This window comes from Daphnia magna, linkage group LG2 (assembly GCF_020631705.1).
Source record: "Daphnia magna isolate NIES linkage group LG2, ASM2063170v1.1, whole genome shotgun sequence".
Classification (NCBI taxonomy): domain Eukaryota; kingdom Metazoa; phylum Arthropoda; class Branchiopoda; order Diplostraca; family Daphniidae; genus Daphnia; species Daphnia magna.
In genome coordinates, this window is record NC_059183.1 from 8,091,246 (window position 1) to 8,105,531 (window position 14,286).

Here is a 14,286-nt window from a genome sequence, read left to right on the forward strand (position 1 = left end):
GGACGCAATCATTTCGCAATGGAGAAAGGAAGGAGGTACCTGAAGTTTAGTGTCTTTCTTGCGTCTGTCCCTCAAACTCTCTAAAGCAACCGACTGGTATTTGCAGAAGGTGGCGGCAGCTTGCTGGAACGCTTCGCCATTAGATCCGTCAAACTGTTTCCAAATGAAAACAAATCGTTAGTCCAGCCTTTTGTTGTTTTAAAACGAACGGGGAGGCGGTTGATCGACCAGATGATCGACCGCGATTTGCCCGACCGGAAGTCAATGCAAAGAAATCCTTACCATGGCAACCAGGATATCGCCAACCGTTTCAACGGCCGGCTGGTCTTTTTTGCGCGCCTTCATCAGTGTGTTGAAGCGGCCGTGGATTTCCAACATGTCGGGCAAATTGGGGAAGAGCAAATTAACGAGGTCACTGAAACCGTTGTCCAGTAGGGGACGGTAAAACACCCGGTCAAGAACCTTCAGGTTGCGAACGTGACTTCTTTCCGTGTGGAAGAGTTCTGTCAAACAGACAAAGTGAAAAAAAAAAAAAAAAAAGATTAATAAATAAAAAATTAATGAAATAAATCAAATCAAATCAAATCAAATCATGATGATGATCTTTTCGACCGCAAATGCGCAAAGAGTTGGGTCAAAGCGCAGCGTGAAATCGCAAACATGTCGCGGACTTTCCTTATTTACGCTCAACAGACGGATCTAATTTTAGATACCGGATGACCATCAGATTTGCCAACATTTCGGCACATCAATTTTCTTGACATCCATTCCGCCAGGCTTTGCGTACGAAAATAATAATACAAATAATACACACACAAAAAAAAAGAACTAATTTTGGACTGGGTTGCCGTACTCGGAGGGAACCCTTAACCTCTCGATCGTGAAACAGGTGAAAACAAGCACTGAAGTGCCGTGATTATTTACCATTGACGACTTCCTGTCTTTGTTTCTCTTTGGGCGTCATCTTGTCTACAACGTCAGGATCCAAGTTGCGCGTCCAGTCCGGCGGATCGGGATCCGCTTCGAGGTCACTGTCCCATGGTGTGAGTAGTCCGCCGGCGTTGCAAGACGCCACGGACAAGGCGGCCGACACCCCTGATGATCCATCGGATAAGGCGGAACCCGAAACGCGGATGTCGGATGGACTCGGACTCTCCAAACTAAAGAGGTAATAAACAAAGTGCACACAGTTCAAATTGATGGAATACCAGAACGATTTAAGAAGCAGATTGTGTCATGGCGGTGCAAGCCACCTGTAAAAGAGTATTGGAGCGTCACGGAACCGCACAGCTCAGAATCTATTCTTGAATATGGGTTGGTGGTGAAGTTGAATGAGCTCTTCGCCAAGTTTCAGAAAACCCGGACCTCCCCCGTCTTTTTATTTGTCCTTTTTTTTTTTTTTTCTTTGCTTCTCTCGTACCCTCTTCGTTCTATCTATTCGACATATGCTAAACTCTGGACATATTGTTACGTTTAAACGACTTAAAACGTTTTCGTAAGTTTTGGTAATTGTTTTTTAAAATGTAGTATTATTTATTCATTTAAAAATTTCGTTTTTCTTTTCTTTTTTTTTTTTAAATTTGTTAATTTTTTTTTCTTTTCACGCCAACTTTGCAATGCAAACGAAAAATCGGCCAAGTTGTTGTCAACGGACTGGCGATTTATGGTCGAGGCCGTACGGGCCAGTGTGTGCGCACGATATATTTATACACATTAAAAGGCAAGGTTAGACTGTATTTACAATAAATGCTCATGGAATGTTCTTACCTGGTGGAAAGACTTGAATTGGACGAACTGCCAGAGTTGTTGTTTGATAAGCTCCGGTCTTCTCGGTCCATGTCACTGCGGGATAGGGAAAATGAGAAACGACAAAGAAAACGAATCAATCAATGGAATTCAAGTCAAGGTAATAGTTTTCCAGTTGTTTTGTGAGAAGATGACTAATTGACTGGAATATGTTGGGTTGGCATGACGAGAAAGAAAAATGGCGTTGTACAATGATTCCACGAAGGGAAAACCTTGTGAAGCCGCTCCCCTCCGCTACATATTGGGTCAAGGTACCGTAGTTCCCAACAGTCCTCCAGTATTACCCGTTTAGACAACGTTTACTAGCTCATGAATTAGGTCGAAATCGGGACATGTTATCTCAATTCATTTCATCACAAACAGAGTAGCCACTAAGTGTATGGGCTTTCATCTGCTGGCATGGATTTTCGGAGCCTGCATTAAGTAGTATCAATTCCTATTCCGCTTATTGCGTGTTCCAGAAGAAGTTGTTTTTGTTTGAACAGTTGAAACGTGACTTTAACTGGTAGCCAAACAGTTGCGCTCTTCTTCTCTTTTTCTATTTCCTTTTTTTTTTTTTTTCACTGTCTCCTTTTATTTTATTTTTTTTTTTCTTTCTCTCATTCTCGATAGCCGATGCGGCCACAGCCTCTTGTCCAGCCATCTCGACCAGTGAACGGAGGACCAGTGAACGGAGGGGGAAAAAAGGGAAGGGGCGCCGTTCGGGCGGAACTATTTTGGGACTCGATAATCAAGCAAAAAGAAAAAGGCTTTACCCTCTTCCTCTTTCTTCGTCTTTCAGCTTTTCATGGATGTGTGCCTACGTGATTGTTTCTTTTTCTTCTGCTTCATCTCGTTCGACCTCCACATCATCACTCTCTATCGTGTCGTAAACGGACTTGGCCATCTTGAAATCATTTGACAGCTTTTCCACTGAACCCTCTTTCTCTCGAACGATATCAACAATAAAAGATACGCTACAAGTCCAAAACATACAAACAAAAATAACAAATCAAAATGGTTTCCTTGATCTCAAAACAACGCCATCTAACGACTTGCTGTGGGTTTTTCCCTAATCGTAAAAACAGTTTGTTACAGATGTTACAGCATCAACGACGCGTTAGGGAGCCGACCATGGAGCAAAAGAAGGTAATGTGATGCGGAGGCGTCGAAGGCATCACAGTGATCACCAATGGCCCACCCAAGTATGGACTGCGATTGCGACTCACCCAACGTGATGTCATTTGGCCATCAATTCTTACGCATTTTTTCCCTCCCTTTCACGGGCTTAAAACTCTTCATTTGCCCTTGGCTTTTTCACCTTCGCTGCTCAAACACGGATCTTTATATTGGGACATGATGAATCTTCAGACAGTATTTTCCTCATGCGATTCTTAAATGGAACTGGATGTGTCACCGATTCGTAACGATGGACCCGATTAGGCATGGACGCGAGAAAGGGATTTTTATATCCGAAAAAAAGAAGAAGAGAAAAGGAATCCATCTTCTTCCACACATGATCATCTCGGTTCGTGATCAACGTGGCCAGTTCAACGAACGACGCGCACACAAACACACACACGTAAGGAAGAACCAAAACAGAATGGGGAATCATTGGGGCGATGCGCAGGGCAACTCGCGTCTTGTCGGTGTGACTTCAGATGGGACATTATACAATAGTATTTCCCGAGGAAATCAAAACAAAAATAGAGAGCAACAACAAAACAAAAAAAAAGACGCACAAAAAGAAAGAGTTTGACACGCGTGGCCGCACATCCACAAGACCGATCCATCAAAGAACGGCGATCAAAACATTCGTGCGATCCTGGCGCCGAGGGACAAAACGGAGGAAGAATCAAATAGAAGAATAGACGAAAAATGAAAAGAAAAACGTAACCAGAGAAGAAGAAAAGAAAAAAAATGGATATGTGAAAAGACGACTAACTGAAACAACCTTTCCGAGAGGCATCTTCTGGCCTCCTTCATGACCTCATCAGCATTATTACTGGATACTGGTGCAACAACCGATGACGGAACAGTTCGATCCACCGAACGAAACGACGCCATACGATCCACTAGGACGCTGCCCAGACTACGTGGGCTCATAGTCCGTCCGGAACTGCGTCTTTCGACTCCGAGAGAGACGGCCATGTTTTTTTCTGATGTCAACAAGAGAGAGGTGGCGACACGCACTCAATACAACGTAATAGCTTTCGCAAAGCAGTTCGATCGTGTTGCTAATTGAACGTAATCGAGACCGTTCGACTTTTTTGCTTTTAGGTCGACATAGTCAACTGCACCTGACCATAGAGTCTGTTCACATTTTGCATTCGAAGTTCGACGGGAAAATGAGCTCAACTGACACTAGCACGGGCTGGATGATATGCGGATTCCAAAATAAAGACAATGTCGCACTGACAAAACCAACTGGATATCAATTGTCTACTACAATGAGAAACTTGGCCGTTACGATAACAACAAGCCACGAAAGAGTGTGCAGTGGGAAATGGACGCGTGCGGATGCGTGGATAAACCGGCGACAACTGAGCCCGTGCCAAAGGACATGACGAAGACCTCCAGAAAAAACGGGACGCAGATGTAAAGAGAGGAGAACGAAAAGAAAGGAAAAACGAGATGAAAGAGAATACGAGAAAAGAGAGGAGAGAATCGAGCATCTCTTCCTAGCTCCTAGCAAGCAAGGGGAGCGGCCCACCCATAAAGTCTCCTCCCCATTCCGCAGACGCCCCCACTATCCTTCTCAAGAACGAAAAGGCAAGGAGGAAGCGTAAATATAGAAAAGCCAAAAACTCGAAAGGTTCCTTTGCCTTTCTGTCTTTTTTTCTCTCTTTTTCAGCCACTCTGTCGTGTGTGTGTGCGTGAGTGTGTGCGTGCATGTGTCTACTTTTTGTCTCTCTCTTCGTTTTCCTATTTTCTTTCTTCAACAGCGACTTACGTCCAGCATTCAGCTTTGGTCTGCTGAAGTGCGCGCTATGCGACTCTCTCGCCTTTCGACGACAGTTCTTGGCCACCTTATCGAATACTTGTCCAAACAAATCACAACAATTCGACTAGTAAAGCCCCAGCTTATTCGCACGCTAATCAATAACGCAAGCGAACGATGAAACTTTGCGTTCTAGCAACTAAAAGTCGATCAAACATTTCTTGTTTTCTGGATGTGGGTTGTCTGCATTTTTGCCTTTTCCGAAAGGGAAAACAAAACAAAACACGAACAGATCCTTGTTAACCCATTCTCTTGCGAACAGACAGGACAAATGGATTTTTTTTTTTTTTTTTTTTTTTTTACGGCGAAAGAGGAAAGCGAAAAAGAGAGAAAGAGAGAGAGAGCGAGAAAGAAAGGTGTGGAACTGGGTTCACGGCGTGAGTCACAAATCTTGGCTTTTTTTGTTGTTTCGTTCTGAAAGGCGGCGGAGGAGAACCACTTTGGAATCTGGTTAAGTGGCACGGCGGAGTCTGGACTCGGTGAACTCGCATAAAAATACGACCATCTATTTTCTCGTGAGGCTTCTCTTAAAAAAAACCAAATATCGTGAATAATCAGGAATGATTTGCATCCGTCTCGAAAGTCGCGGTTTAGAAATTGGATTCATTTCAGTTTTCTCTCCCCGTTTCTCTCTCACACTCTCGTTCACAACGATATTGTACCGCATGGCGACCTTTGGGTCATCGGGACGAATGACACCGGCGGTTAGTTTGCAGTTTCTTGTAAAACAACCGCAAGCTCTCATCGTCCAAGAAATTTTGAATATTCAATGGGAAAAAAATAAAAAAATAAAAATAAAAAAAAAGGTGAAGTGAGAAAGAAAAAAGAAGAAGAAAAGAAAAAGAAAAAGAAAAAAAGAGAGCGAGAGAGAGAGAGAGAGAGAGCCAGTGACGTTGGTACACGTCAATAACGTGCCGGTCGGCTACAGTCTAAATATACATGGCGCATACAACATCGTTAGGACATGACATCGGGCAATGGAAGGCAGCAGTCATATGCAGCAGCAGCAGCAGTCATATGAGCTTGCCGATAAGATAATCATTTGTTTTCCCTTTTTATGATTTCTTGTCAGTTGAAAAAAAAAAAAATCCGCCTTTTTTTTTTCTGGGATGGGGGACAGAAACGGGGATTACTATACGCTAGTTATAAATATCCACCAAGAGGATGTACGCACCATCTATCGGTTAATCAAACCGTTCAATGAGCTTTCATTTATATTAGAATTGCAAGTAGGAATAATAGTAGATTATTTCTTTTTTAAATGCAGCAACAAGAGAAAATAGTAAAAAAACAAAAAAAAAACAAAACAAAAGAAGGTGGGATTTGGATCATGATGGATCCTTGGTCATAATGCAAAATAGGTACCCAGTTGGGATTTCCTGATTGGAAAAGTACGACTATGAGTAAGGCTCATGAATAACAAATCAGACGCCGTCTGAATTCAGCCCTTCAGCAAAATGGGAGACTAGGCAGGAGAAAAGCAAAAGGAGAGAATCCATTTAAAAAAGCAAATGACTCACCTGGAATGGGATGGTGGAAGGTTCGGGTCGCTATGTTTCCGCTTTTCCCGGTGTTTCTATACAAGTGTAAAAGAAAAAAAAAGAAATTCAATCGATCGCCTCAAAATGAAAGGGAGAAAACAAATCAAATTCAACGTGTTGATTCTCTTACCCTCTGTGCTCGCTCGCGTAGACTCTCCGAACGGCTGACTTTCTTTTTACTAAAGTTGGATGCACCGGAACTGGATAAGTAACAAACAAACAAAACAAAAACAAAACAATCACAACAATTTTCATCCACTGAGTCACTGTATCCAAAGTTTTTGTTTGTGAAAAAGTATTCTTTAAAAATAGTTCCGATTCAAATGGCCGATCATGTCTTTACCATCACATAAACCCGATGTGGATTCGTGTTAAACAAAATATGACAAACAAACAAAAAAAAATTAAATAAAATAAAACTGCGAAAAAGAACGTTGAGAGATTCAGTCATAAGGACACGCTGATGCACACACAAGTGCAAGTCAGGCACGCACCAAAACCAGACTGTGACTGAGCGATGATAAAGGGAGATTAAATCGAGACGCGAGAGAATGGAGGCCAGCAAAAAATAAAATGAATAATAAAATATTTAAAAAAAAAAAGGACCGAAAAAATGTTTTCCATTCTCTTTTTGACTTGTTTTCACTCTATGTGACCGACTCTTATGCTGTACATTCAAGATATCAAAAAGACAAGGCTAGAGTGCGAGAAAGAGAGTGAGAAAGAGAAGCAGAAACAGAGAAAAGAAGAAAAGACAAGGATAAATGCCAGGCCGAAAGCGATAAAGAACGGTGCGGCCATAACGGACGCGGGCACACACACACACACACACGAGAGATCGAACGTGCCCGCGCTATCAGCACTCCCGTCCCGTTCCGTCACAACCGGTCAACAAAAGGCCGGCTGTCTGCCAGAATTTTTAGCGCTCTTACTCTTGAGCTGGTTTTTTAGATGGATTAAAATAAAAAAAAAAAAAAAAAAAAAAGAAAAAGAAAATTTGAAACAAGAAGAAGAAGAAGAAAAAAAAAATTTGCCTGGGATCGGCAAATGGTGAAGTCGGTTCGCTACTGATGGCCAGGCATTCAGAAGACTTGGCATTGATAACCAAATGAGGCAAAGGCTGCTGCTGCTGCTGCTGTAGAGGATGATGCTGTTGCGGGTGTTCTTGGTTTTGATGCGACGCACTATTCGCTTTCCTCGACTGGCGTTCGCTGGCTGACTGGCCAACGTCCAGCACTGCCGAATGGATTGAATTCATCACCATAGCAGCCAAAAGGTTGCCCGATGGCATAGGACTAAGACTGCGGCCTTTGGGTTCCACAGTTCCGCCACTACCACCACTACTGCCGTGAGCGTTCAATCTCTGCGGTTTCGGCGGAGCCGATGGCTTTTGAGCCGCACCGGAAGACGATGGCGATTTCGAATGAAAACTCTGCGACGAGAGGTCCATTGGGCTTCTTTTGCGCCGAAAGAGCCCCGTCAAACTGGACGGAGACGACGTGAGTGAGGTGTGCGTGTTGTTATTTTCAGGCGAGGCCGCAGAAAGGCTCCGCCCAGGTACGCACGTGCCATGCTGTTTACGAACTGGACTCGGACTGTGGTCCGGAAGACGGAAGCCTTCCACCATGCCGGCAGCCATTTCGACGGTTGTAGCGCAAACGGGACTGGTACATCTTCGACGGAAGGCCGACAATTCGGCCCCTAAGTCGGTGGGTTCAATGTGGCCGCTTTTCGACGAGTAGGACGACGACGGCGACTCTGTCGGCTCAATATCAACACCAACAGAGGCCGGTTCAGAGCGTCGTTTCAATTCAGCCGCGTTCGTGTCATTGCCTTCCGTTTGTCGGTTGGCAACGGCCGGACGAGAATGCTGGTGGTGGTGATGTCGTTTGCGGTGAAACATGGCGTCGTCGGTTCTCTTTTTCTTCCTTCTTATTTTCGTCCTGAAAAACTTGTTTTAGATTTCCTCCCGCCGAGCAAACGCCAGTCGGTCGGGTCGCTCGTCTTATCGCCAACGTCGGAAACCAATCTAGCGGACGACGAGGTCGACAGAGAGCGAACGCCTCTGTTCCACCCACTTTGGCCGAATTTGTAACTACTCTTTTTTTTTTATTATTATTATTTTCTCTGCTGTTCTTGATACTTTTCCTCCTTTTTTTTTTCAATTCTTACTCTTCTCCTTCCGAAAAGCAAACGATTCAATCGCCAACGTAGACACACACTGATCGACTCGGATTTTGCCTTTTCTTTTGTTTTGGTTCGGTCAATGCCAACTTTTTAGGCGGGTCCAGTTCTTCTCCGCTCTTACGTCAACTTCTTTTTTCTTTTTTTTTCCTGTTTTCTTCCGAACCGGATGGCAACAACCCCGAGATAAGACTATCCCCCCAACAGCCGGATGGATCACAGATACACAACGAACTCGAAAGAGTAGTCGTCTATGGCGGACGAATGCTCCAAGCCGGGCAAGTAAAAAATCAAAAAAACCAACTCGAATCGACCGGCGAATTTCAAAACAATTGCAAATATTTCTTCGTGTCGGGACGATCGGGCAATCGGGATGTCGTCACTCTCCGATTTTCTCGCCACGAGCGGCTGACGCACCCAAAGCTCGAAAAAGTCTTTTTTGACTCGTTCTTTTCGTCTGTATGTGTGCGTGTGTGTGTGTGTGTGTGTGTGTTTGTGCGGACTGTCAGGACAACAAAGACGACATAACGTGTGAATCACGATGCCTAATAATAGCACTATAGAAAAAACTGCGAAGCGGTTTTTCAAGTGTTTCCTTCCACCGGACAACGGGCGAAAATTTATTTCGAGTGAGTGGTGCCGCTAGTGGCGCGTTCAACTTGTTCGGTTGGGACGCAACACAATACGAAACCCGTGCAGCGAAAAAAAAAAAACGAGAACGAACGAGAGAGAGAGAGAGAGAGCGAGTGGGTCGCACAAGCGTCGGAGCACTACGAAGGCGAGAGGGAAATAGTAGCGCGGCCGGGGATGGAGACGTAAGGGACGGGAGACGAGGGCGGGTTGGTAGAAAAACGGAAGTGCGCGCCCGCTAGTGAGTGGCACACAACTGAGGCAGACGCTTGTTCGGTTCATCCTTTCCTTACAGACCGTAAAAAAAAAAAAAATTACACACACCACATACACACAGGCAAGCCTACACACACATAATCCCATCTGCATTTCTGGATCGTTGCCCATTGTTTCCCTATTGGCTATAACAGCGCCAACTCCATCCTCGCTGCAACCTTTTTAGCCATTTCATCCTTTTCTAGCCCCACTCCTCTTTCTTTTTTTTCGCTCTTACGCTTACGTAAATACAAATAATTGCGTTACTGGCCGCTGAAAAATGATTGAAGTACACGGTGAAATACTGTCAACTCATTGATCTTTTTCCAATTGGTCCTTTTTTTTCCCCACCTTCAAAATAACAAACATCACTCCCTCTAAGGAAAGGGGGGGAATGGGAGATCACCTTCTTGTCAACACGAGCAATCGAGGTCCAAAACGATTCTTTAAAAAAGTTGAAATGAAAGAAAACCGGCCGGCGCCAGCAAAACCCCAAGGAAATTCCTTTTCCTTTTCCCTTTCTTTTTTCTTTTCTTTTTCTCTTCCCCTTCGCAGTTCTGTTGATTCCATCAGCTGCTGGATGACGACGACGATGACGCGACACTGGAAGAAGAAGAGGAAAACCTGGTGGATAAGGTCATTGCTGCTGGTACCGGTCACGATGAAAATCACGTAAAAGAGGAAGAGGCGTTCTACCCGCGCTACCCGGAGGTAGGTGTGGACTTCAAGGGCGGATGATTACACGTAAATATTTTCGACTCAGTTAGGCAGCTTCAAACGACATTAATTTCTTGTAATTGTCTTTGACATGAGAAAGTCAATAGTACTCCATCCTGTCTCATTTTTCTTTTTCTTTTTGCATGATTTCTTCTTCTTCTTCTTCTTCTTCCTCCTCGCAGTGCCGTTTCGTGTATGACAATTGGCAAAAGCCCCAATAGGCATGCGGCCAGCTCTTTTCGTCGGTTCGTTCCTTGCTTGTACACGCGTCTGCTATATTATTCTTCTCTTTGGCTTTTGTTGTTTTTGTTTTTGTTTGTTTGCTTTTATTTTCGGTCAAAAAAGAAAATGAGTCCGCGCAGATCTTTCCCTCTTCGTTTTCAACTCTTTCACACGCGGCGTGCGCTGCTGTTTGTACAGACCCAAATATAGCATCCAGCTGACCCTCAAAATGCAAAATAAAAAAATTCAGGCGTGCCCGCGTCTCTGGAGCATCGTAACGAAAGGAATGAGATTGGATGGATCAACTCTATAAAAACGTGGCCGGACAAATCATCATTTGGCATTCAACTTACTCCTACCCGAATTGCTGTCATCATTGCGCAAGTGAACGCTAGATGGCAGCGCGAAACGTGATCTTGCCAAATCGAATCGAAACTGTTATTTATCGGGCCTACCTGTCAAGCTCTTCTTCGTAAGGCGGTGTGTAACCAGCACGTCGGTCTGCCTCTCCGAATGAATCAGATCCTGATCCAGTTCCCGAACGTCGATCACGAGCCCCATCTTTGGAGCCATCGTTGAATGAGCGACCGTTGGACCCCAAACCGCTCTGCTTGTCACCTGCTTTTTTTTTTTTTTACGGAACGATAGAAAAGAATGAAATTATTAGTAGAGCAAGGGAGAAAGATAAAGTTCAAACTTTCTCTTTTGAATGAGCGGGCAAACAATAAAATGAAAACGATACAACAACAACAAAATTAAAAAAATTTCCCGGATCTGTTCCGGCCAAATAAGCAGGAGGAAATGGCTAGGGAAACCCAAACCCAAAAACAAAAAAAACGAAAAGCAAATGAATTTACTATTCTATTTTATGTTAGAACATTTTTTTTTTTTTTTCAGCACAATGCCCCAGCAAATATAATAATGGCCCTCCCCGGAGTTTTGTTCTTCCATTTCCTGGCCGCAGAGAAAAGGGAAAAGAGAGACGTTGACAAAATGAGCCAGTTCTTTTCCTTTTCCCTTTTTTTTTTTTTTTTCATTCTTTTTTTTTTTCTTTAAATGAAAATAATGATGTACCTTTAAATTCATAAAAACTTATTCTACGGAAAAAAAAAAAAATCAACATGGAATGAGAAGGGAATGGAACGCAACGGAGCGGCCATTACTGACGCAACGAAGACCGGAGGTTGTTCACACCTCAAACAGAAAAAAACTTTGAAACAGCATTATCAACAAAGAACGAACTAAGAGATCAAAGAAGTAATAACGCAACAGACGGTACATCAAGCACACGTTTTTTTTCTTTTCTTTTCCACGCTCCACCAGCTTGTGATGCATCACCAACACCAACAAAGAGAACCCACCCCTTTCTCTTTCGGAGTTCTTTTTGTTCCAAGTTTTGACGGGCAACGGGACCCGTACAAGAAAGACGAATTCAGATTTAAAAAATAAATAAATAAATAAATAAATAAGAAAAAAAAAAAATGAAAAAAAGGAAACAATAATTGCAAGGAGCAAAGAAAGAAAAAGAGGGGGGAAGGGGACTGTGCTGGATATAACTCGTTGGATTTTCGCCACTTGACAACAAGATGGACGACGCACATTGAAACTCATTCTGGCCGGCGCCATATGGTTTCTTTTTGTCTAATTGGATATCCCATAAAAATATCACGATAAGTCTTCGCACCGAGACGAAGCAACGACTGACATTTTCTTCACTTGTCACGAAAATAAATAAGTAAATAAAAAAAAAACACGCGGAACGAGAGAAGAGGGGAAATACCGAAAAAGTCGGAACAGGTGTTTGGCAGGTCGTTGGCTATTTCAAGAAAAACCCCATCATTTCAACAACAAAAAAAGGGTACGATTGAAAAAATCACACGAACGAAATCGGTTAAAGCTTTTGCTATAGAACTAGGAGTGAAACCACTGGCCACTAACGATCGCTGCAACCACTGTTAACTACCTGGTCGATTACGCAAGACGACAGCGTAGACGGGCACGGGTGAAGTGGGCGCGATTCGGGTGCACAAAACACCTGGAGCGTGAGGGGGTACAGGGGGAGGAGGTGGACTGGATCGATGAGGTGGGGCCGGCGGAGGAGACGATGGTGACGGTCGATTCAAACGATCGATATCGTCGCTCAATAAAGTGTAGGAGCCGGACAGGTGCGATTCGGAAGAAGCCAAAGTTGACATGAGTCCGTTATGGCGCAAGCTGGCCGATTGCTTGCGCAGAGGCCGAAGCGGCCGCACTTCGTTAGTCGATCGACAGCGATAAGGAGCGCAATAAGTCGGTTCCAGTTTAGTGTAGGCTGATGTACGAGGACGTCGCAGCAGCAGCAGCTGTTGCGGGTCGCTACTCAATTCACTTTGCACGCGTTTAAGGCGATTAGCCGCTCGAGTTCCCCAACTGGAAGAGCCGTTATGCACTTCAACGGCCGGAGGGCGTAAATCGGACAAAGAGTCAGACAGTCGGGCAGCGTCCCTCGGCTCTTGATAGCAGGACGCAGATCTTTTCAGATCAGTATGAGATGCGGAAATCGGCCGATTTTTAGGCGGAGGCAGAGGTGGCGGGGGCGAATTTGCTCTTCCGTTCGTCTCAATGCGGCCAGCGCGAGCCGTGGCACGGCGCCGAATTTGCCACGCGTGCGGCGGAATGGGCGGAGGTGCTGTCGAAGTGGGAGACCAAGAAGACGGTCGCCGAGGGAAATAGGACAAAATGCCATAACGCGGCGGAGTGGCAGAAGAACCCGCGGCTGTCACCGGTGGAGGCGGCGGCGGTGGCGGCGGATGAGACGGCGGTGGCGGCAATGGATTAGCTTGAACGTGATGGACCAATCCTTGAACCATGGGCCGAGGACCCCAATATTTGACATCTTCGTCATCCTGCGGATATCCCGCTTCTTCATCATCGTCATCATCCGCCTCCTCGTCCTCCTCTTTGGTGTCGCAAGGTTTCGCCGTGAAAATCCAGGGGCTGAAATTTTCAAATTCCCATTCGGATCCGGCATTGGTGAAAGCCGTGGGACCATCGCGATCTCCTCCACCCCCTACGCCACGACTCAGACTCAGCTTATACTTGCGCTTACGCAGCTTTAGCCTGAGACTCTGCATGCCCAATGCAAGTTGGTGCGGGGCGATTCGAACGTGATCCGAGCCGATAAACGCAAGACGCAAAAGACGCACACAAACAGACAAAAAGAGTTTCCGGTGGGAAAAGGAATCGTGTCACACACGCCGTTCCGTGACAAAGTGCAAGCCTGTTCCCTTCTTGTCTTTTCAACCACTCGACGGCGCCATTGTTTTCTTCTGTTTTAGCTTTTCCCTCGCGCGCTCACGCGATTTCTTTTCACCTGAAGCAGCGCGACGACTTGTCTTTCTTTTCTTTCTACTTGCTCCTGAGTTTTGCTACTGTAGTGGGTGTCCACTCGAGGCTCGGACCATTCCCAGTCGAATGAGGAAGTAACAACAGCTGGTCACGAAAAATGTTTTGGAGAAAGAAAACAAAAAAAAACAAAAAACAAAAAATGGGGATTTCAACATTCAACCACAAAGGCTTTTCTTTTTTTTTTTTTCTACATCAACACATCCGAATCACAAGGCCCACGAAGATTCGGATTTCGTTTCGGCTAGCAATTAAGAGATCACTGGATTCAATGGAAATCGAGTCTCGCCCAACCAACCAATAACGAGCTTTAACAACAACAAAGGCACTGAGGGTAAACACAAAAAGCTGGCGAATTTTGCGAGCTGATCCAATCGAGCAGACGACGTGACTTTTACTGAGAACGAAAGCAGCGAAAATTGCCAAACGACTCGACGAAGAAAATGCAGTATCGATCAGTTCTAGTTTGACGCGTCTGCGCACTGCGGCTGCAAGAAACGCCAATAATAATGGGATGGGAATGCCACAACAAAAAGGCACAACTCGAATTGGAAGGCTGCTTCAAAC

At 44.8% G+C, this 14,286-nt stretch overlaps 1 protein-coding gene across 4 annotated transcripts in view; it reads right to left on the reverse strand.

Moving 5' to 3' along the window:
- Window positions 1-14,286, reverse strand: part of LOC116915602 — a 39,951-nt gene that overhangs the window by 10,210 nt on the left and 15,455 nt on the right. For 3 of the 4 annotated variants that reach the window (XM_045170064.1, XM_045170062.1, XM_045170065.1), the window contains 7 exons: window positions 10,791-10,956; window positions 6,458-6,527; window positions 6,307-6,362; window positions 1,768-1,842; window positions 925-1,160; window positions 283-503; window positions 40-153 (listed from right to left, as the gene is read on the reverse strand). In XM_045170064.1, the coding sequence (XP_045025999.1) occupies window positions 40-153; window positions 283-503; window positions 925-1,160; window positions 1,768-1,842; window positions 6,307-6,362; window positions 6,458-6,527; window positions 10,791-10,956 (938 nt within the window). The remainder of the gene's footprint in view (window positions 1-39; window positions 154-282; window positions 504-924; window positions 1,161-1,767; window positions 1,843-6,306; window positions 6,363-6,457; window positions 6,528-10,790; window positions 10,957-14,286) is intronic. The other variant, XM_045170063.1, reaches the window with a different exon arrangement.